Source organism: Centrocercus urophasianus, unplaced genomic scaffold (assembly GCF_019232065.1).
Source record: "Centrocercus urophasianus isolate 14NV4802_14NV808 unplaced genomic scaffold, USGS_Curo_1.0 seq_73, whole genome shotgun sequence".
Taxonomy (NCBI): domain Eukaryota; kingdom Metazoa; phylum Chordata; class Aves; order Galliformes; family Phasianidae; genus Centrocercus; species Centrocercus urophasianus.
Genome location: NW_024885344.1, coordinates 1,891,192 through 1,914,907, shown reverse-complemented (window position 1 = coordinate 1,914,907; position 23,716 = coordinate 1,891,192). Strand labels below are relative to the sequence as shown.

At 49.2% G+C, this 23,716-nt stretch overlaps 1 protein-coding gene across 1 annotated transcript; it reads right to left on the bottom strand.

Annotated features, from left to right (window-relative positions):
* Positions 1 to 16,278: 16,278 nt before the first annotated feature.
* TXN2 (thioredoxin 2) lies at positions 16,279 to 23,708 on the bottom strand. Its single transcript, XM_042837709.1, has 3 exons — positions 23,417 to 23,708; positions 21,509 to 21,632; positions 16,279 to 17,000 (listed from the first exon to the last, which is right to left on the bottom strand). The coding sequence occupies exons 1-3, from the start codon at positions 23,626 to 23,628 to the stop codon at positions 16,884 to 16,886; spliced, it is 453 nt and encodes a 150-aa protein (XP_042693643.1). The 5' UTR covers positions 23,629 to 23,708; the 3' UTR covers positions 16,279 to 16,883.
* Between the last annotated feature and the right edge of the window lie 8 nt (positions 23,709 to 23,716).

Here is a 23,716-nt window from a genome sequence, read left to right as displayed (position 1 = left end):
GGGCTGAGAGCCCTGGGACTGTTTAGCATCAGGAAGAGAAGACTGAGGGGGCATCTTGTCACTGTTTATAAATACCTAAAGTGCAGCAGTCAAGTGGATGGAGCCAGGCTCTTTTCAGTGGTATGCAGCAGTAGGACAAGAGATAGTGGGGAAAAAAACTGGAACAAATGAAGTTGCATATGAACACAAGGAAGAACTTTGCTGTGAGAGTGACAGAGCACTGGAGCAAGCTGCCCAGAGAGGTTGTGGAGTCTCCTTCTCTGGAGGTATTGCAGATCTATCTTAACACTTCATTGTGCAACCTACTGTAAGGAACCTGCCTTAGCAGGAAGTTGGACTAGGTGATATGCAGAGGTCCCTTCCAGCTCCTACAATTCTGTGATTATGTAATGTCAGGTAGTATCACAGAGGCAAATGAAGTGAAAGAGGCTGGAATCAAGACATCATCAGAGAAGTGTTTTGAGTAAGCACCTCTTGTCCAAGTGAAACACTTCTGGCTCAGAAAGATTCATTGCTGCAGTTTGGAAACAATGCCAGCGTTGATGTCTGAGACACAAAAGGCAGTGGAAGAGATCTCAGAGAGCTTTGAAAGATTTGTACAGCTGAGTCTCAGGGATACAAAGGTGTCATTGTTAAAGGCAGAGATGAATGGTATAAATATAGGTACAACATAAAAATAAGAATTTGGCAGCAAGAAGAGAACATAGGTATTAGCTAGTACATTAAGACAAAGGATGAAAGGGAGCTGGAACTGTGACATGAGGCAAGCAGAGATATGCAAGTGATCAGATACCTTAAATGGGGACACAGTCTGCATCGTCTCATGACTTATCCCTGAAAAAGTGACAAACATGTAAAGGATATTTAATGATTGAAGGACAGGGTTTTAACTTCTCCCATGAAAATGAGACAATGAAAATACTGAAGATTACAACATATATCAAAAACCTTTTCAGAAAAGGAGAGGCTGTGTCTTCAGCCAAATGCTAAGGAAGGTAAACAAAAGTAAGCAGTCAATATCAAGTCTAAGTAAAGGTTTTGAAGGATAAAAGCAGGGCAAGGGAACACAAGAGGCAAAAGTCAACTGACAGCAGAAGTAATGTGAGAAATAAAATGTAACGATAGCACGTATGAAATGCAGACATTAAAAGACTGTCAGTTATTGTTAAGAGTGCATGATCTGGGAACATATCAAGGTTTTTTTGCTCTTCTTTGGCTCTCATACTGCACTTCCTGAGTCAAAGATTTCAGGCTAAGATCAGGCTGGAGTGTCTTCTTCAGGCTTGGCTTCTTTTTTTTTTTTCTTGAGTAAAGAAATTGAGAAATTGTTTCCTTTCCAGTTTAATCAATGGCAAAACTTCCTTGATGACTTCAAGCACCAAAACTGAACTCAAAACAGAGATTGCTGCAGTTTCACAGCGCCCTGTTCCACATGAAGAAGTATCACACCTCTTTAGAAAACTCTGCGTATTTCCCTCGTGCTCAGATGTGTGATGTCGAGACAAGTCAGATTTGAAAATTATTTTCTGTAGCTTGATGATTTTGAAAGTAAGTGCAAAGGCTTGTAGTGGGGATCTGATGGCAGGAAGTTACCCAGGAAATGAGACACACCTCAGAAAGAAAGAAGTATGAGTAAAAAAGCTAACAAATTAATTTTATACTTCCGTTACTGTCTATAAATTCACAGGATGTTTGTTTGGTCCTTTTGATCAGTGCCACTCATGTCTTCCACCAGTGCCTGTAAACCAGCATCCTTATAATGGTCACTGAATTCTGAAAACCGGCATCTCAACAGCAGCTAGATTTACAGGTTTGGAGGGGATAAAATAACAGCATTTCAGTATTTCTGGAGGAAAGAAAACCCCTTATTGCTGAGAAGTTACTCCTGAGTTTGCCAGCCTTCACTACGCATCAAGCAAACGCTCGATTTGCCAAATGACACCAATCTTCCCTATGGCAGCCTAACCCAAGACAATCAGGCTGAAGTCTGAACTGTTGTGATGAACATTGAACTTGGCCACGTTTGATTTCTATATCTCACAAAAGGCAAAGTGTCCAAATTCATTTTGATAAATAATTTCCAAGTGCTTTGCAAGGCAGAAGAAATCTCTTCCAAAACAAGTTTCTTAGAGACTTAAAGAAGAGTGACAGGAGGCAAAAGGTGTTTACTTTATCAGAGAAGTCACATTGCTAAATTCTAACCATAGTGACTTTACACACAGAAACCACACACACACATCTGGAGAATGTCACATTGCTAAGAAGCTTCAAGACTGCTTTTGCAGATGCCTGAAACATCAGCAGTTTCAGAGCAGTTTCATAATTAGACCTAATTAAAAAAGCAGCTCAGGATACAGAATCTTTAATACAGATACCCATACATAGCAGCTGCTCTAAGTGCAGATGAGAACTTGCAGGGTTTTTACATACTGTAACAGAAGGGAACAGTTCTTTGGAACTGAGTATGTAGGAGGAGAAAGCAACGTTACTGTGGACTTCACCATTCACTGCCTGTGTTCTCTGAACAACATGAAATTTGTCTGGAATTTAGGCATCATCTATTAGCACATAACTTCCTTTTCCCCTTGTGCCAATTCTTTATTGTTCTGCTCCCGTAACAAATGCCAAATTCAAACTGTGAAAGCACAGAAGGTGGAAAACCATGAACATAAGATGCAAAAGGAGTGAAAGCAAGTGATGTTCCCTCTGGGGCAGCAGAGCTTACAAATTTCACGACTATTTAAGCCCAAATTCTAGCTCTGTTCCTCCAAATTCTAACAGGAACAGCTGACGTAAAAGAGCCATACCGGACCACACTAATGCAAATGTGGCCCTGCAACCTGTCTCAGAAGTGGCCAGAAGCAGACAGTAGGAAGAGAATATATTTGCCCTTTTCGTACAGGAAGAAGTTACCCTTCACATGCCTACCCAACTTTTGTTATGGCTCTGGAAAAAGGGATAGCTTCATTGTCTCATTTTCGTGTGTCAGTGTGCAATTCTATAATGATGTCTCTGTCAGCCAAACTGGCTCGAGATGTTATCTGTTCTCCCCCCAGCCACTCATTGCTCATACTGTCTCACAGCCACTGCTGCCACGGTGGTGCTGACGTGGACGTTTTGCAAACCATATTGTAAAGTGGATCGCTGGGGTTTGAAAAGAAGGTTAAGAAAGAAAGATCGGCTCACTGATCTAGTTTACAGGCCCACAGAGAGACAGATGCAGCAGCACAGCCAGAGGGATTAAGCTGTGGGACTGCAACAAGAATCTTTCAAACTGACTTTGCTGACGGAAAAAAATAGAAGGGAGGCATACCTGAACCCCAAGGGTGGGGAGGAGGGGAAGAGCTGTGCCTGCCATTTGGAACAGTTATTCTACCTTCCACCTCTCCCCAACCATCCACCCACTCAGTCTTGTGTGAACGACCTGCTGAGTTCCTGTCCCTTCATTGTGGTTCTTGCTTCAGATTCAGTGAAGGAAAAATGTGTTCTTACTTTCTTAACATACTACTGACAAGACCTGCAGCTGGAAGATGGAACGTTTACATGCAGCATCTCTGCTGGGGTATAGATCAGAGGCATAAATCTCTACCCATCAGTTAGGTAGCACAGTAAGTAAATTTACTTTGCACCAGAGACCCTCCTTTCAATACAACAGGGATACATTACAAGATGCTGTCTTGTAGAAGGGATCTAACTAGGAAAGCAGATTGTCACAACTGTGCTTAAAGTCACAGGAAGTGTCCTCTGAAACACACCTAAATGAAAACTTCTCTTTTAGGTAGAGAAAAGCTCTCCTTGGAACTTGTGAGTTCCTCCAAACACTGGGATGGAATTGCAACTCCATTATGCAAGGTTGCAGATACCGCATTCCTGATCTGACATACCAAGAACAATGGCCCAGAGCTCTTTACCTCCAAGGAATTCAAATATAATTATCACTGCCATGTAAGTGCAAGTACTGTGCTAAGCAGAATACATTTTTAGTTCAGTATACCCCCTTCCTAACCTTCTTTCCTCTAGCCCTGTCCTCCTGCTGCTAGCTATTTTTCATCTAGCTTTAAAAGCCAGGAAAGAAATTATACAAAAGGAATTAAGTACCAGAAATGCAAGCCACGCAGCAAAAATGTCTGCCCCCCAACTAACATGTGAGATCAGTTGTCTGCCTTGAGCCTAATGCAGCTTGTCCAAAACGCCAGCAGAACACATTCTGCTACCTTAAATAAACCTGCCATCTCCTTGCCGCAGAAAACAAAGATCATTTTCACACAGACTGTTGTGGTTTAGCTCCTTCGGTGATAATTCAACCAGTACCAGGCATGACATTTTGGACTTGCCTGCCCTGGCCTCACAGCCATGTCTTCCAGCAATTACTACCGGTCCTTCATTAGCATCTCAAAGTCCTCCTTGTCCTTCTCCCTTTCTTAGAGGAGGTAAGAAATGCTTCAGATTCCTGAGTTCAGAAGGGCTTGGGGGCATTCTTTACTCAGTAGAGAATAAGCTGAAAGGGGAATAAACATCCCTGTTGCCTTGCAGCTGTCATGCTTGTGACACACAGGTTGCAAACATACTGGCCAGGCTTGGATCAGATATTGATAAGAAGAAAATACTTGGAATGGGTTGCCAAAGCCATCTAAATGCTGCTTTCCTGGTTAGGTAGGGCCATGGAGAGCTATACATAGCCTCTGCCTCTTTTCCTTCATTGGTCTCAGGCTGGGCCCAGTTTTCACAGAACCAAGAACAGAGTAGCAGGAGAACAGGACCAAGTTCAGAGAATCTGCAAAAGTGAATGGTGGTTAGCTACTGCACAGTGCTTACAGTTTAAACTGCATTTCCGCATCACTCACCTCTAACACACCTCTATACAAAGGGCATCTAACTGGATGTTCACTTCCCTTGCCCCCTCCCCAGGCGTCTTCTTCCTCCAAAGGGAACTGAGTCTCCCTTTTTTCATCCCTGCAGGACATGGGAACGGCCCCACTTTCAGCCTGCTGCCTTTCCAGAGGTTACAGTATGTGTGCTAATGGTGCCTTGAAGCTTACCTCATGTTTGCTGTTTGGTTTTGGGTTCAGCCTGCAAGAGTAATCGAGGCCAAATATTTGCTCAAGTGAAGTGACTCCGTGGTTCTCATTCCAGAGAGCTGGCTGAGGACAAAGTGAAACTAGCTTGAAATATTCAAGTACACCCAAGAGATGCTTGGAACAAGGGATTTTTCCAGAGCTGTAGAAAATCATCCAGATGCCCGTTACAGCTTTGTTGTGGGAACTGCAGGGGAACTAACTAGTTTATAGCCTACCACAACTAAAGACACAGCTCTTGTCTGCCAGAAACCAAAGTCGGTCCAGTCAAAGCCAAGCTTTGGGCCCATTCTGTTGGGCTATGGCTCTGCAGCCAGAAAGACTTGATGTGCAGACACACCGGCATTCACCCTCTTCTGCGAGCCTGGAGCCACATTTTTCTGATAAGAGGAGGCTACATCCTTTGTGCATGCAAGTCAGCAGCAGGTCTTATAAACACACCCACAGATTCTCAGTGTAACATATTGTGAGCTCTGTGTGGCTGAAGCCAGTGCGTGCTTTGCTCAACAACCCCCCTTTCTGTTCTGCCAAGATTCCCTCCCACATTTGGGACTTTTTTCTTCCCTGCTCCCTTGAGAGCCTCCTCCATTCTCCCAGATCCCTCCGGCCTCCCACTGCCAGCATGCACTGTTTGGTACAGCATTTGGGAACATATGGGGCAGCACAGGAAGCTTGTTTCAGCCCCCTGGAACAGAAGACCTAAAGAACTGACAGTACCAGGAGGGAAGGCAGAAAATGAGCCCTGGGGACTTACTAAGGCATTATCTTTGCAGGATGTGAGAAAATACCAACAGATAGATGAGGCAAAATGGGAAACCACATTTTAGACAAGATGCAGCCGAAAGCCCCACTTACTGCAGTCACCTTTTTCCATATTTGTGAGAGCATTGTTTCTTGGGATTATTCTGCAACAAAGAAAGCACCTCACGGGGCAGCCTGTGTGTTTGTACAATGAATTCCTGTCAAAAATCAATAAGTCACTGAGGAGCAGCAGGCTGCTGGACTGCTCAACCTCCGGCTAGCACCCATCCTGCAGCATTTCTCAGTTATCAAGAGGCAGGAAAGCATTAGAAGAACCAAACCCACAGATCAGAGATGTTTTCAGGGGCTCTTTGTGAAGTCCCTCTGTGTGAGCAGCTACTCGCATTAGGCTGGGAGGGAAGCAGTCCTGCATGCCCCACTGCCTTCTGGGCAGGGATATAGAAGGAAGTTGGTGGGAGAGTACCCAGACTTTGAGATAGAGGTCCATGCATGACACAGATCTAAGACACTAAATGAGAAGATAGCTCTACTCTCTTCTACCTATTGGGTGAAAACATGTACTAAGCAAGCCTGCAGAGAAGTCCTGTCCCCTCCCTCTTTGCATTTTCCGTTCACACATGGAGCAGAAGCACCCTGTTCATTACAGGGGAGTTGGACTAGATGGCCCATAAAGGTCCCTCCCATTCTATGATCCTCTGGTCCTAGCTGCTCTGCCATTGCCCCAACATCAGCTGCACTGAACTTCAAGCACTCACCTATATACACATTTGCAGCTAATTGTGAGACATAGGAGGCCTATTAATTCTTTGACTCTTTACAGAAGAATGAACATATTTAAAAGCTTTCTGGATTTCCATAAGCCACCCCTTAGATGTGGGATAGCAAAACACAAAAAGATGAAAACTAGATGCTCATTCGATGATTCAGATTTCCTGCAAAGTTTCTTCCGACAGCCATCAGAACCCTTAAAATAATCACCCCGACCCCTTTTCCCTGTGGTTTAGAAACACATCAGTGATGGGAATCAGAAAGATAAGGGTTTTGTTCTTGCTTGGAATCCATGAGAAGGAGTATTGCATTACATGGAGAGAAAAATGCACGCAGGAAGGGGAGGTATGTGTATTATTATTTTTTTAACTTAAGGAATGCTAAGTCAGGTTTGGCTTTGCTAGGGGACATACCAGCTGTCTCCCAGCTCTTTTTGTTATGATCTCTCTTGTACCTTAATTGGAAAAGCAGGGTGTGGAGCCTTCAACAAAAGCTCCCCTTTGTGGTGTGTTAATTAGGCACGGGAGTCAACTGAACCCCTCGGTTATAAACAATTACCTTTCCCCAGGCTCACTTTCATTTCCATGCTACTGCCTTTTTGCTAATTTTCTATTCGTTTTCCAGAGTGGACAAAACTAATTTCTAAAATTAGTCTTCTAATTAAGAAGGAGGAAAAAAAAAATCCCAAGCAGGAAAATATGTAAAGCAGGAGGGGAAAAAGATATATAATTAGATGCACATAATGATGCCTTATTTGTGCTTCCTAGGATACAAAAGCCCAAGGTCTCTTCAGATCACTGTAATGTCTTCTTTAAAACTGAAAACCTGGATTGTGCTCTCCTGGAGGTGACGCTGGGTGGAAATTCCTGGGGCAGGGAAGAACCAGATCTGGACTCCTGTGTCTTGAAGCGGGTGCTACCTCAGCACTAGTTCCATTTGCAAAGCCAGGTTTGCATAAAGCAGATGCTTGGCCCTCTGGACACCTCTCTGTGTGCCCTGGCTGGCTGATCCTGCACACACAGCACTGTGAAGGGAGAGGCCTCTGCCCCTTCATCTGTGAGCCAAACCTGGCATCACCCTGATAACCAGAACCTCACCTCTTAGCACTGCACTGCCCCACAGCCACCGTGGCACCAGCGCCCCTCCTCTTCCTCCTCCAAGGCAAAGAGGAAACTGAGGGGCTGGGGTCTGTCTGTCTCAGAGCTGGAAGAGGCAATCCCAGGGATGGGAAACTGGGGTAAGGACAACTGACGTCTGAACACTAAACAATATATGCCCTACAATGGCACAAATCTTTGTGCTGCTGCTCTCTGATCTCTGTTTTCTGTTGGGTTCCTGGAGCAAGGTGGAGTAAGATACTTTAGCCCAGCTATGATTCAGTGTCCATTTGAACAGCATCATGCTTCCTTTGCCACCCGTCCTCCAGCCCTGTGCACCCACTAGCACAGATGAAGTGCTCCACTCATCCTCCCCAGGGGCTGTCTTTGTGCCCAAGGAGCTGCCTGGAGGGCAGTAGTGAAGTGGAACTGGGGAAAGTGTACCTCAGACCTATAGAACCCCAGCTGCACAGTGGGCAGTGCAACAAGAACCTTGTAGGTCTATGTCTCCTGACCTGGAGAGGGCTGTCTGGGGAAAACTCATCATTCCCAATGGCAGCCTCCCAAGTACAGTGGTTCTGTTAGGGAACATCCCTGCATCTTCTCTCTGAAGGAGACATCTCCTGAAAACATTCCCTCCTTTATCGCATCACATCACATTACAGTCCTCCTTTCTTACTGCACTGCGGTAGTGCAGATTGCTTCGCAAGCCAACATCAGCCCTTGTTCCTTTTCCTAGGGAGCTTTTATGCCCATATGAGCTCCATGAGGTGGCAGTGAGAAGTGAAGAAAGGCAGAGATTGGCCCCAATGCCCATAGCACGAACCAGGTAGGATGTGGGACAGGATCCTGCTCTGACTGACTGGGCAGGCTGGGGAAGCAAGGATCTCATGGCAGCACGATGGAAAATGTTTCAACTACTGGAGCTGAGGCCCACAGGAAAATTTTTGGAAGTGTATGCTGGGTCTAAGACAGGAACCAAAAGAGTCGGTGTTTAAAATATGCACTGACAATGAATTGCTTCATTACTTAGAGAAAAGTTGAGAAGGGGGAAAGGAGTAAAACTCAGCTACATTAGGAAACAGGCAAGCTATTGTCTGATGGGCACACCAGGTTGCTGACTGCTGGCATAGGGCTTTGCTGCTGTTCAAACCCATGGTGTCTTTCTCATCATGGCAAGCTTCTCCTTCCATGAGACAGCAGGGTCTCCTTTGTTTTGGGGTATTCCCTGCTGGAATGCACTACATCTCAGAAAGGGCACTATGTACGCCCTCAGAAAATCATTTTTCCACAGAGAAGTGATGGAGGTTGTTGTCAGTGTGGAGGCTCATGTTATAAGCAGGAGACACAGGACACTGACAGCCATGTATCTCCGTGCTGCAGGGGACCTCACATGGAAGGCACTGCAGGATTAGGGCCCATAGCTCAGCACCCAGCCTGCCCACATGAATTCTCTCTATGGGATGGAGACCCAAAAGCAGCCAGCAGCAATGTGAACAGTGCTATGTACCACCTTTGCAAGCGTGTTGTTGTGCCATTTCTTTTCTCCTCTTACCCCTTCCCCTGAAAATAAATGCTCAGTTGAAGGGGGAAACTGCTACCCTTCAAAGCACGGAAACTTCTGGCTCACGAGCAACTGAAAAAAGGGAGGAAAAAAACAGTGCAAGAAGCTGTGAGCCTCCTCCCACAGCACTTTGTGAAGCGAAGGAAGAAATCTCAGAACAGAGGCTTCGTCAGCGTGGAGCAATCTGAGGTGAGCTTCCAGGCTCCTGCAGAGCAGGGCAGGTAACACACAGCTTTTTATGGCGTTTTTTTTTTTCTTTTCAATATCTATTTCCTCAGCAACAACCACAGCCTTATAAGGGCAGGAGCACAGCACTGGAGGCTGCGCGGAGGTGGGGCCTCCCAGGGTTGGAGGCCGTCCGGCCCTGACCTCCTTCCTGGGAAAAACCCTGGGAAACCTCCTGCAGCCCAGCTGCTGGAACGGTCAAAACTGCGCTCCCCTCCCTTCTGCCCCGCTCCTCCCTGCAGAGCTGCAGTGAATCGGCTGCTTTCTGCATTTGGGGACTCTGTGGGGATCTGGGAGCGATGGGTTCACAGTCCCCCGTATCCAACACGGGAAGCCTATTCCCATCTGGTTGTGATAGCGCTGAGAATCGGAAGAGAAAAAGGATGGGAAAGCAAACAGCCTCCACCCCACGTGGCCCATCAGGCGCTGGCGAGTGTGTGAAAAGCTGCAGCTTGCAAATGGTGCTCAAAATGCTGCCTCCCTTGCCAGCTTTGGGATCCCCCAGTGATGCCATACGCGTTGGCGTTGGGTTCGTACAGCCCAGCCCGACCCATCCAGCTCTGCACGCTGGTTGCGAACAAGACTAAACACAAACATGCTGAGCATGTCACTGTCATCAGATAAGGTCGCTATGCACACAGCATTCCTAACATGAGTTCATTAGACCGAGGACACGGAAAGTCAAGGCAGCAGATCACGTACATGAGGTGGCTGGACTGGAGCAGGGGCACAGTGAGGTCTGCAGCTCTGGTGCTGAGCTTGGTGCCAACCTGCAGGACATCACCCCTGTTTCTCTCAGTGGGCAAAGAAAAGAGAGGTGTCATGGCACCTACCTCCTAAAAATGATACTGTGTTTTGGGAAAGGGCAGGAGATGAGCCACCTCACTCCTAAGCATGCCATCACAGTCACTCCTTGGCTGTCTGGGGGCTGCATCAGGCTCAAGAGAGGCTGAGCAGCCTTTCCTTTGGGATGAGTGACTCGGGTTAGGTCAAGCTCCAAGTGAACATCCTGTTCCTTCTCAGCCTCAGAAGGTCAGGGCTGTGGTTTAAAAACTGTGCAAAGCCAACCCAAGCCTGGGCAGCCCCTGGAGGAAGAAGTCCTCTTCCCTCCTCCTCCCCTCCCTCCTCTGACCTTCGCGCTCCCACTGCCAGCCCCGGATCTCTCAGTTCCATTCAGCTGGAAAGTGGCCCGAATTGAGAGGAAGAGCTGTGTCTCCAGCTCAACCATTTCCTTGGATCGGTCAAGAGCCCGGGTGCTAGAGAAGAGTTGGATATGCACGGTCATGGGAAGGACTTTTCAGTGACAAACCACACCAGGACTGAGGGAATCACAGACCTGGGAAGAAGCCTCCATTCCAGCGATACCACGAATTAATTTATTTAATTTTAGCCTGTGTACCCCATCATGTCTAGACAACATCTTTTTCTCCCAGCAGCTCTGCCTCAGCAGTTGCAGGTCCTCTCCCCCATTGTTACTGGAGATGTTTACTGGGTGGATCTGGTCAGGTAGCTTCTCCATTACTCACCTCTCAGCTATTGCTGTGCTCCAGTGGCTCGAGCAGAGGGAGGCGGGGTGTACTGGGCAGCAGCCCGGGCTGGAAGACAACAGAGATCATGTTCTGCTTCGGTGATGCTGCCTGAGGGCAATGCATCACTCCTCTGAGGTCATATCTGTGAGCCACGGCCTGTAGAGCAGAGTGAAAAGAATACCCACTCGTGGGCCAGAAGTGGTCAGAAAGGAGGTAAGTGGGAAGGGAGACCTCAAAGCTTTTACTCGCTGGCTTGGGGACAACGGTAGAGAAAATGACACAGAGCTGCAAATCAGCCGTGCCTTCCGTGGTATCAGGAGCACGTTCTGATGAGCAATCCCTCAGCAGTCTTCATGAGAGGTGGGACGTAGGACAGGCTGAGACAGGCTGTGGGCTGCGGACTGAGGAAAGGCACCACAGGATGTGATTCGAAGCTGCCAAGCAAGAGGCAGGGACAGGGCACCCTGACTACTTCCAGGGTTGAAAACCCCAGGGGGTCTCTGCGCCAGAGAGGGCCTGGGGCACTTTGGTACAAGCCATGTTTTTCAGATGCTGTGTAGATACGCATGGCAGGCTGCGACCCAAAGAGAAATCTGAGTGTGCTGGGCCTCAGCACAGGTGAAGCACTCAGAGCAGGACAAAGTTTGTTCCCTAACTATAGAAGGTTATTGCACAAATGCAATAAAACAGGTTTTTACTGTAAGCAAAGGATGAGAATTACCAATTGTTGGTATCAGCTGGCTTGCTTATTCTGAAACAACCCGTGGTCTGCCTTAGATGCCACGAGCAAAAAGAGGTTGGGATTAGGCTTGAAAAGCAGAGCTTGTTCCAGGAATCAGCATCTCCTGCTGCACCCTTTAGTCAACCCCAAAGAAAGGTGGGGAGGTGAAATTCAGGTTCAGCTCAGCCTCCTCCAGCAGTTCCACCTCCGGACCAACAGAGCCCAGCAAGGATTGGATGGGACTCACGTCTGGATATGGTTTAAGGTTGGAAGGGACCATGGAGCCCCAACCCATGCCGTGAGCAGGGCTGCCCCCCACCAGCTCAGGCTGCTCAAGGCCCCATCCAACCTGGTCTTGAGCACCTCCAGGTATGGGACACCACATCTCTCTGGGCAGCTGTGCCAGTGCGTCACCGCCCTCATTGTGAGGACTTTTCCTTATAGCTAATCTAAACCCTACCCTTTAGTTTAAAGCAATTACCCCTTGTCCTATCACTCCACTCCACGATACAGAGCTCCTCCCCAACTTCCCAGAGGTTCCATTAGATACTGGAAGGCTGCTATAAGGTCTCCCCAGAGCCCTCTCTTCTGAGAGGATCCAGCATATACATAGAGCCACCATAAGCCATGGGACTTTGCTCTCTGCCCATCCCTTCCAGTTCTGCCACCTGGCACATCTGACCAAGCTTATCTGGTTGCATGCCCTCCTCCCTCCCCAGCTGTACCCCATGGGCCAGACTTTCCTGCTTCACCCCAAAGGCTTATTTTTGTTATTTTAAAACAAACAGAGTTGTGTCTGTTTTGATTTCCAGCAGGAGGTTAGAAGGAGGTCAGAGCAGACATCTGGTTTGGAGATAACATTCCCATCTAATTAGCAAGCCCTGAATAACGAGGGCCTTCCTGTCCCTCCCCCTATCCCAGCCCTGACCAGGAGAGGGCAATGCAATGGGGCCAGGGCAGAGCAGGAGGACCTGGCCTGGAGCGGCCCTGATGGATGATGTCTCATTTCCACAGGCATCCTCCATCTCCACGCAGACACCAATGGCAGAACCCCAAGTGTGTGCTTCCAAGTGTCATCACAAACTGGGAACTGAACTTGAGCTGCAGACTGGGGAGGGGGGAAGGGGAAGCCCAGAGAGGTACAGAGGGCAGGGGGAAGAGGGAAGCACTCATGAGTGCTGGAGGAGCCCAGCCGAAGGCTCAGCCCCTTGAGAATGAGGCCAGCGAGGGAGGAAGAAGAACTTGAAGGTTTTGTCTTGCAGCTTCCTGCCAAAAGCTGGCATGGCCCTGAGATCATGGGCTCAGAACAATGAGGCCTCCTGTCACAGCAGCTGCTACAGCCATCACCTGGGGAGCTTCCTGCCACGGGCCGGGGGCAGGATGAGGGGTAGCTCCCAAACCCTTTCCTGCAAACTGCCACAGCCTGATTTACGCTTGGCTTCATCCCTGCCACCCCCTCTCCAGCACCAGGTGTCCCACGCTCAGAGAACAGGATGTGGCTGCTGAATCTTCTCCAGGCAGAAGGCACTTTCTTCATCACTTCTGGCCACCCTGCAGGCAGCAATTCTCCTGCAGGCACCTCTGGTACATTCTCTGTATCCGCACCGCTCGAGCTTCAGCACCCCAAAGCACTTTGCAGGTGCTCCCTGGCTGACACACGCTGCAGATGCACCGCTTGCAGCCACCGCAGGGCTGGCACAGTGCTGCCGCCGGCTTCTTTTCATGCCATCATGCCTTTCCAAAGCATTCATCTGCTGGTGTGAGGCCGCCTCACGGGTGAGTATTTTTAGAAAGTTGGAGCTAAGACCATGCAGTCACTCCTGAGCTATGCCAGGATGAAAAGAAAACAACTGCTGCTGCCTGAACAATGCAAGCATGGAACAAAAAGCCTCTGCAAATGGGATTTTTCAGCATCACTCAAAAGTGGCCTAGCTTTGAAAGATGAAACTTGTAGTAAAAAAATAAAAATATAGAGGCTCCCAGCGAACAGAGAGGGCTTTGACAATTTACTTAAAAAGCCAGATTAAAGCAAAATGGTGTTATATAAATACTGGCAGGCGTGCTGCAGCCTGCACTCAGCACAGCTCTGCGTTTGCCCTGCAGCTGCTGTGCTGGCCAGGCTGCAGTACGGTGCTCAGATGCAGTGCCTCTGCCCCAAGGCACAGCCTTGTGCTAGGGCAGTGCAGGACTGGTTATAGACATGCACCTGGGTGGGCTGCAGAGGCAGGCTAAGGAGATGGGGCACTGTCCTGTGAGCCACTCTGGTCTGGAACTTGCATCTTTTGTACTGTACCTTATCTTTTTGCTTAGGATATTGCAGCTGTCCGAGCTGCAACTTGTTGAATTTACAGGAAGCCAAAACCTACAGCACAACCTGGCAGCACTTCCACAGAATCATGAAAGTTGGAAAAGATCTCTAGGATCACCTGGTCCAACTGCCAGCCCAGCCCATCCCCAGCATGCCTAATAACCACGTCCCTCTGTGCCACATTCACATGGTTCTGTAGGGACAGTGACTCCACCACCTCCCCAGGCAGCCTGTGTCACTGGAGCACCACTTTTCAGAGAAAAAACCTTTCCTCATATCCAACCTGAACCTTCCATAGCGCAACTTGAGACTGTTACTTCTCACCCTACGCGTTGGAATAGACAGTCCCAATGCCCCATCCCCTACCAACACATCAGGGGATCTCAGCACTGCACACCCCTCTCCATCATGAGAACTTAGCAGCAGACCCAAACACCTTAGGAAAGAAGCAGCTGCCTTTGGCTTCAATGCAAGCCAGCAATGAAGAGAGGAAGAGCCCATGCTTGCTGAAAATTGGGTTTCATTGACCAGACTGAGGGCAGAAACACTGCAGGTGAACCTGGGGGGGATTTTCATGCTGGGCTCAGAGAGCACCCAGGGAGGGAGTGGCAGGGCCAGCTCTGCTCCGACAGGCAGCGATGGCTGCACACTCTTAAAATAGCAGCCGGGAACATGAGAAGCGGAACGCTGCTGTAATACTTGGGTGGGAGGGAGTCAATGTTTAACAGATCAGGGCAATTTTGGATGTGTTTAACTCCAAAAGGGAAGAACGACATCCTTGCCCTTGGCAGCCGTGCAGTTTCTGAAGGATTGCTCACAGGGCACTGTCTATGTGGCTCTTCAGTATTTATCTCAAAGAAACAGTTGTGGCTTTCACATAACGCACCCTAGGGCATAGCCGAATGGGACACTGGCTCCACTTTTCCTTAGAAGGAAGTGATAAAATAGCTGATTTATACTGTCTCTTAAACACACAATGTAAAGCCACTATGTTTTTTCCTGTTCTGTGGGATGGCGAAGCATAAAAAGTTGGCTATTGTTGGGTACGTGACGCTATTCCCCTACTCTTCCTGAACATGCAGAAAAATGAGGATGGTCTTTACTAGAAGCGTTCACGGGGCAGCAGGAACACGGAGGTCCACCAGAAAGGCAGGGCAGATTAGAACAGGACACGAGCAAGCTTTGCTTCTGCGGTCTGCAGTACAAAAGCAAATGCCACTGCCTACTGCTCACAACGTACCAAATTACAGCCCGCTGACATCAGCGCAGGCAGAGCGCTGTGCAGGCAGTGTGCCAGGGGTGAGCTCAGCCCTGCCGGGAAGGCACCCACCTGGGGGGCTGCGCCGCTCCCGATGGACGCAGGTGGGAACACCGCTGCGGTTGTGGCGGGACAGGCAGGACTTGGATTGGCTGCTTCCCCGCTCCTTAAAAGGCCGTAAATCGTTGGCGCAAAGGTGCAGAACAAACTCGCCTCGTCGTCGCTTGGAACAACCGACGGCAGGGAGGCAAAATGGAGCAGAGCCAAGGCAGAGTTTGGAGTGATTGAGGGAAACGGGAGTGGGAAGGAAAACAAGCAAGCAGCTCTTACATGGCTGTTAAGCACATATAATGTCCTCGTGCATCTTAGCCATGCAAACCGATGCAAAGTCTTACAGGGGGCATCAGGGCTTCAGACCCGGTGTTGTGCTCTGCCAGCAAGAGGGAACTGGGAGCAGGGCACTGCCAAGGGAAACCAAGAGGACCTTGAAGTCACCAAGCATTTGCAGGGAGGGAGAGCTGGGAAGGGCTGAAGGCTGTTGGTAATATGGGCACACAACTGCCTCCCTCGGTCTAAAGGTCAGGGCAATTAAGAGTCAGAAAACTGCCTTCGTCAGGGCTCACCCATGTAAGCAGACTTAATTATCTACACAGAGGGCAGCTCTCAGACAGGAAAAGAGGCGAGGAAAGCATGGGGGGCAATGAGCCACTGCACAAAAGAGGAGAGCCCTGCAGAGCCCGGGATCCAGCTGCACCCAATGCGGGACACAGGAGCCCTGCGACAGTGATCCACTTGTTTTGTTTTTCAGAGCATTACCTTTTAGTAGAGATCAAGTCATAACCTGCACTCTCCCAACCCATCATTAGGAACCAGCCACTGTTCTGCTGATAGCGCCTCTCGCTTCTCTGGACAGATAAGGGGTTCCCCCGGGGTTTCGAAGAATCAAGTTTCATTCTCCAGCTAGACAGATGTGACGATAAAGTTTCTCTTTATTACAGACCTACAAAAGGAGATCCATAAAATACTTCCATTTTCTCTTATAAAATTACGACGGGAGCCTGTGGGTTTGCAGAGGATTTGTACCTGTCCTGGGGACATCCAAACAGAGGGATCAAGACAGTTTCCACAGACGAGGCAGAGGCATTCTCAGCTTTAAACCCACCCAGAGCAGATAAGCCTCCACATGTTGTGGAGGAGTTGCTCCATGCAGAGGAACAGCTGCCCTCTGCACTGGACTGTCAGATACTAGACAAAAGAAAAAATTCCTCCTCTTAGCTCAGCAGAAGTTCCACACGTCAGCAATTTGCTGATGAACACAGGCTCCTAATCCCAGCTGCATTCCTCATTTTGAGGATGAGCAGCCCTGCTCCTCAGCACCCTTTACAACTACTGCTGCTCAAGAGAAGGGGGGGAGCAGGAAGGAACGGTTACAAAACCGTCCATCTCCTAAAAACCCCAAACAGAAGAAAACCCCAGGCCGTACGAGGCAGGCAGCCCGCATGCTCCTCAACTCTCCTAGACAAGGAATGCATAACATGGACATATCCAGAGGCAGAGGTACAGCCACCCTTTAACTTCAGGCTCCAATGAGTTTCTTGAGGAATGCTTCCAGCTGATCCTCGTCCTTTATCCCCACAAACTTATCCACAACATCTCCATTCTTCATCGCCAGCACTGTTGGCACTGCCGACACCTGGGGGCAAGAGAGACAGAAACCCATGTGAGCAGAGGCTGCAAGAAGCCCAGCTGCACCCAGTCCCAAATGGAGCTCTACAGCTGTGCCCATCCAGAGTTCCCTGCCACGGACAGGGAGACAACTGCAGCTGGCAGAGGACTGAAAGCTTTTCTCTTTGCTAAAGCTTTGCTTTGAACTGCAGGGACTCGACTTTCTGAAGCTGAGGGCATTTGGTTATAAACAGGGACGGCTCTGCCTGCAGGTCAGGGAGCTGATGCCACAGTGCTCAAAGCTGGCACATACCCTACAAAACGACAACGAGACAGAGTTCCTTCTCTCTGTGGCCTCATCTCTGCATTGCCTTATACAGCAGTCTGTGTTAAGTCTCAACAGCTTTTCTAGATATAATAAGACCCACAATTTAAAAGACAAGACCACACCTAATATAAAAGCAAAAGGTAAAGCTATTTTCCCCTCCAGTACAAGCTCGCCTTCCTTTTTATCCTATCATAAACAGACAAACCCAGGCTTTTACCAGGCCGCCTCTCTGACATGATGACCTTTAGACATTTTATGGCCAGGGTGCTATTAGATAGGACCTATATTCCTCTTCAGATAGCACAGGAGCTGAAGGAGGGCTCCCCACCCATCAGCAAGCAAGAGGAAGACTTTTGCCATCCCCCTGTGACCCATCTTTCTTCTTCTGCCCCTACTGATCAGATAAGACAGAAATCCCTCCAGCCAGCGCCCAGGAGCCAGCTGCACTGCTCCAGGTGCTATTTTTCTCATCCAGAACAAATTTTGCTGGGAATTATTGAAGAGAACAGCAGTGGAAATGATGACACTCCCTGGGGACTTACTGAGTGCGTGGAGACAGAAGAGACCTCATGCATGTGATCACGAGAAGGAGCTGCTGCAGCTCAGAGACATGGTCACGGCACTGAGCAGACAGCCTGTTTGTCCCCATCCAACTCCAGCACAAAGCCCTCCCCCCCAACCACCTCCTGTCCTTATCTCGCCCCTCTGCCAGCCTGTAGGGCCTTCTCTAGTGCACTCCAGCTGTCCCAGCCCTGCTGCCAGCACGGATCTGCCACACTCACAAATCCTTCCTGCAGGAAACCCTCCAGAGGTCTGGCTTCTCTCCCAGCAGGAGGCTGAGATGAAAGGGACATTTTGTTCTTCCCTTCCCGCCTGGACCAGCAGTCTGTCCTCTGGGGTTTGTGCAGTTCCATCTGAGTGCATAGGAGTGCCGGGGCTGCTACCACCCTGCCAGCCCTGCTGAGACACAGGTTCTTCAGCTCCTCCTAGTGACAGGCTGAGGCAGGGCCGTGCTACTCTGATGGCAAGCTCCTTGTGATTTTAGGGATGAGGATACTGAAGTTGACTGGTCTCTTCCTGGCAAAGCTCCACCGAGCCTCCTGGATTGCAAACTGGGTTTGTAACAAGTACCCCGAGGTTACAGGGCCAGGAGTCAGTGAGGTGGGTGAGAGCCAGCAACCCTGTGGAACCCTGCAGCTGCTCAGAAACAGAGTGCTTTGACAGCATCCTTCCTGCCATACTTGTATTTGCTGCAGGGGTTCATACTTGTTTTTGCTGCTTATGAAGCAAACAGCCTGAGAATTATAAAAAGCAAACTCTATTTTTACCTTCTTTTTTGGGGGCTTGGTTTGCACTGAAACTAAATAAACTCTCTTCTTCCTTCAAAGCATTTCTGAAGAAAAAGTCAGGCTGCTTTTGATCAGCACTGGCCAAACAGATAAATGTAAGCAGACACACAGGCTATTCGTGGCAGAGCTCACACTGAGGGAATTCTTTCCCATCTGAAGCTGAGGACACCAAGAGCTGGGCAGGGAAGGGCCTTCACCCAGCCTCAGGAACAAAGCATAGCAGGAACGAGCTCTGCCAACAACCAATGTCCCCACGTCCATCAGTCCTAAGGGCAGCTCATGTGCCCACAGGCAGCAGGAGGAGGAAGGGTTGCTCCTTCCCAACAGACACCAGGCCAAGGCAAAAAAGGAATGTAAGGAATTTCAAGAGAAAGCAAATTAAACAAAAACACTCCTCCCTTCCTGCTCCCAAGAGGTCAAGAGCTGGCTGGAGGAGCAGCAAAAGGCCACAGCTGGCAAGGAGAGGAGCAAGACAAAAGGAGGAACTCTCAGAGGTTCTCTGCATGCTGCACTACCTGGATAGAGGAGGGTGCCTGGGGCATCTCTGGTCTGAGGAAATGCTCCCGTGTGTCATGGTAGATGGGGCTGCTAGGAGCTAATGGCATGTTCTAGCTTCTCCTGGGGGCTCTCTCTTCCTCCCCCAACACCAAGGAAGCCAGTGGAAAGTACATTGTGCAATCAGGCAGCAATCTGGGGTGTATGTGTGTAAGCAGGGGAACGGGCACAGGTTGATGAGGCTTCCTAACACTAGCAGGGAGTTGTGAGGATGGCACAGACCCTGAAACAAAAACCTCAGCCTGTAGATATCCAATCTCAGATGGAAAGACTTAAAAACAAACAAATAAAAACTCTTTGACTCAGCCTCAGTGATTCCCCATCAGCTCTCATGCCCACATCTCTCCTGTAGGTGGCAACTTCCCAGTAGACAGAAAAAGAGCAAGCATGAGCATGGGGCACAACCTAAACTTTTGCATGAAAAGGATGCCTCAAATCATGAGGATCAAACCTTTATCTATCCTTTACCCATCTGCAGCTATCCTACTCACCAACACTACCTGGGAAGGGATTCAGCTGCGTGCAGAACGGTCAGGACCAGATACATGCATCGCTGCAAGAGCAGAAGATGCAGAGACAATCCTGGGGTCCTCTTGCAAAACAAAACTTCACTGTGTCTGTATGTTAGGCTCCAGAAAGAAGTCAGTCCTTGCCTGCACCTACATCATCAGAGCTGGAAGACAGGCAGACCCTGGAAATAAATAGCTGTACGCCTGCAGCTTCTCATGCACATTCAGTAGCCGTGCTTGCAGTAATCACACTTACAGAACAAAGGAACTTTCAGCCTCTTTTTCAAGACCTTTCTTCCCATATTTGTATTCTGCTTGCCATTTTCCAGTCATCTGAGATCATCCTCCTGTAATGCTAGCTCATTCAGCCTACTGGAAGGCTTGGAACAATATCACAGTTAAGCTAATAATCTCCATTCTCCTCTCCTTAGGATGGTTGCAGCAGAACCTCCCCTGCACCTATCAGGATTACCTACTTTCTGACTACAGCAGAAACAGCCTCTTTAACCTGTTCTTACCAGCATCCCTGAGCTGCAGAGCCATCAGGCTGCAATACAGTGAGCCAGCACTCATTCTCCTTGGCTCTGGTGTGTCTGAGAACACACCACTGCCAAAAAACAGCATGACAGGCTCTTGTGCTCAGCCCACAGAAGCTACAAGTGACACTGGTGGGTAACAGCTGAGAGGGCACTCAACCACAGCACCAGCAGGAAGTTCTCTCTGGGAAGGAGTGGGAGGAAACAAACTGCTTTGACTTCATCGTCCTTCTGGCACAGCAGAGTATGAGAACAGGACAGTACATCTCCTCCACACTTAAAGCGATGGCTTGCTCAGGGAGCTGGCGTGCAGTTTGCTGGGCACTTCTGGAAGCTTCCTGTGTTAGCCTCAGCCACTCAGGGCACACACTGCCCTCAGGGGCAGGACTTAGCCTAGGAGAGGGAGCAGCTCCATCTGCATGATATGCAAGTGAAAATGAAGTATTTTCTTACTTTCTTCTCTGTAAGACACAGCAGCAGGATACTCCAACTCAGTACACTGAACTGTTGCTTACAGGAAGCAGCCAGCACAGTCCTCAAAGGAATTTCTGCATTTCATAAACTGCCTAATTGCTGAAGGTTAGAAGGGGGAGAGAATAAAAAGTCAAATGTGCCAAAGCTGTGGCCTTGTCCAGTCCCCCTCCTTGCTCCTCCCTGGAGCGAGGTAGTGCAGGGACATGAGGAACAAGCACGTGAAATGCTAACACCGTCACTGAGGTCCATGCTTGTCAAGAACAAAATGCACGCTCCTGCTGTGCTCAGGTGTTCTCTGACCTGAGTTCCAACTGTCCAAACAAAGCCTACGGCATCTCCTTGTGATGCAGCTTAAGGACAAGACTCTGTCACCCAGCAAGAATGAGGAAAAGAGAGAGGAAGGGCTGCCTGCATGGAGAATGGTGTCTAAGAGTGCAACAGCCTGGGGCCTGTTGCTTCATGCTCCCACCCTACACCCAAGCAACCTGTGCACAAAGTAAAAATGCTGCACACACCGCACTTGCAGTGATAAACTTCTGTGTGGCTGAGAGGACACACAGATTTCTGTGTTTCTACAGATGGGGATGCCAGATAAGAGCAGCAGAGCTGGAGGAAAGGCACACAGTGAAATCCACTCACTAGAGACCGACCAAGTGGACCAGGAGCCAGCAGGCAGAACTGGGCTTCCCCTCCCCACCCAGACTATGCTGTGCTTACATCCCCTTTGCAGAGGAACATGCCCTGCACCAACAGCATCAGCAAGCTTGTGCTTTTCTGGTTCCTACCTCGTACTCAATCGCAAGGTCTGTGTGATCATCGATGTCCACTTTGGCCATCACCACTTTCCCCTCCTGCTTGGCCACCATCTTCTCTAAGCGGGGGCCTAGGATCTTGCAGGGACCACACCACCTAAGGAGAAAGAGGAGAGTGGACATACAAAGAGGCAAGCGCAGCAGCAGCTATAGAAGCCTGGCTGGGACCTTTAGCACAGTTTCACCTCTTCTGACCTCTGTGCCACAGGACAGTGGTGGCACTTCAACACTGAGTGCACACATTAACCAGGACCAGCAGCCTTCGCTGTCCTCCATACACTTCTCATCAGTTGTCCCTCCTCTCACGTGCTGAGCTGTTACCCAGCTGATCACATCACCACCACGGTGCAAGCATCACAGTCAGGTGCATTGGCTCTTGCTGGTTATCAAACCATAGACTTCAGCTCCATATGGCAACCTGACCTAGTGCCAGATCTGGAAGCTGTGGCAGGGGGGTTGGAACTTGATGATCCTTGGGGTCCCTTCCAACACAAGCCATACTATGATTCCATGATATGCACTGCATGGCTTACAGAAATCCCCCATTAGCTGCAAAAATTAGAGATGCAGCAGCTGCAAAAAGACCATGGCAAACGTGGCAGATTTTGCAATGTTCTGTACAGGGAAAACACTCACAGCTTTGTCTAGCTGCACTGGTAAGGAAGATGTGAACTTCCTCAATTGGGGGAAAATATGAATGAAAGCTCTGAGTGCCCCTTCCATCTAAAATTGATGCTGTGGTGAGATTTGTTAGCCTCCCTCCACAAAAGGTTCTAGGCTTTCAGTTATTCGTCCTTTTCTCCCTGGATGATCCCTGTTAATGTAAATTTTGGCTTGTTCAGAGCAGTTTGAGGGCTGTTTTAACATCTGTTTGCCCAGAATCAGCCACAGCTGGCTCATATGACAGCACTACAGGGAAATGGAAATACTTGAATAAACTAAGGGAATCAGTATTGTTAATGAAGCAGATTACATCTAGGAATATTTTTACTGGCAAGAAAGTGACAGTGTTTTTACTGACCACAAATGCTGCTACTGGTAAAACAAAGCTGTTGCCAGTTTTTGGCATTTGTTGTTGAGAGCCCTGGTTCAAGAGCACAGAATCACCGAATGTTAGGGGTTGGAAGGGACCTTTGGCAATTTCCCAGTCCAACCCCCTGCAATTGCAGGTTCCCTAGAGTGAGTTGCACAGGAAAGTATCTAAAGAGATCTTTAATATCTCCAGTTTGTGCCCATTACCCCCTGTCCTGTCGCTGCACACCACTGAAAAGAGCCTGACTCCATTTATTTGACTGCTACACTCTAAATATTTATAAACAGTGATGAGATCCCCCTTCAGCTTTCCTTTCTCCAGAGTGAACAGTCCCAGGGCTCTTGTACAGGAGATGCTCCAGGCCCCACATTATCTTTGTGGTCCTTCGCTGGGCTCTCTCGAGATATTCTCTGTGGTTTTTTTTGAACTGACAAGCCCAGAACTGGACACAGCAATCCAGCTGAGGCTCCAACAGGGCAGAGAAGAGGAGGATAACCTCACTTAAACTATCGTCTGCACATTTTGTAAAGCACCCCAGGATAACGTTGGCTTTGTTGGCCACGAGGACACTTCTCACTGAGAAAACTTGAAAGCCATAATGTGATGCTATGGGAGCACACAAAGCACAGCGTGCACCCAGGGGCAGCACTATCATTTAGCGTTTTTAAGGGGGATTTCACCCCAGCAGCTAACAAAAGATGCTATTGGAACTGCCCAAGCCCGGAGGCACCTGTTACAGGCTGACACAACACGCGGACCGAGTGACTTTGGCACGGCCACCCTGCCCTGGGGAGCTCTGTTCTCCACCGCCTCTGCAAAGCTCTGGCCTCGCTGTGCGTGGCACTTACTGCGCGTGGAAATCCACCACCACGGGCTTAGGGCTGTTCACCACCCGCTCCTGGAAGTCACCTCCGTCCTGCACGTTGAATGCGCTGCCGCGGATGGCCGAGCCGCCGAAGGTCCGGCTGGATAAGCCCTGCGGGGCCAACTGCCTGGGCCCGAGGGGCAGCGGCCTGCGTCCCAGGGCCAGCAGCCTCCGCAGCGCCAGCCTCTGGGCCATCTGCGAAGAGAACGGAGGGGACGTGAGGATCACGGAGACCCCGCAGAACTCCGAGTTCCTCCCGCCAAGCCGCAGCCCCACCGCCTGC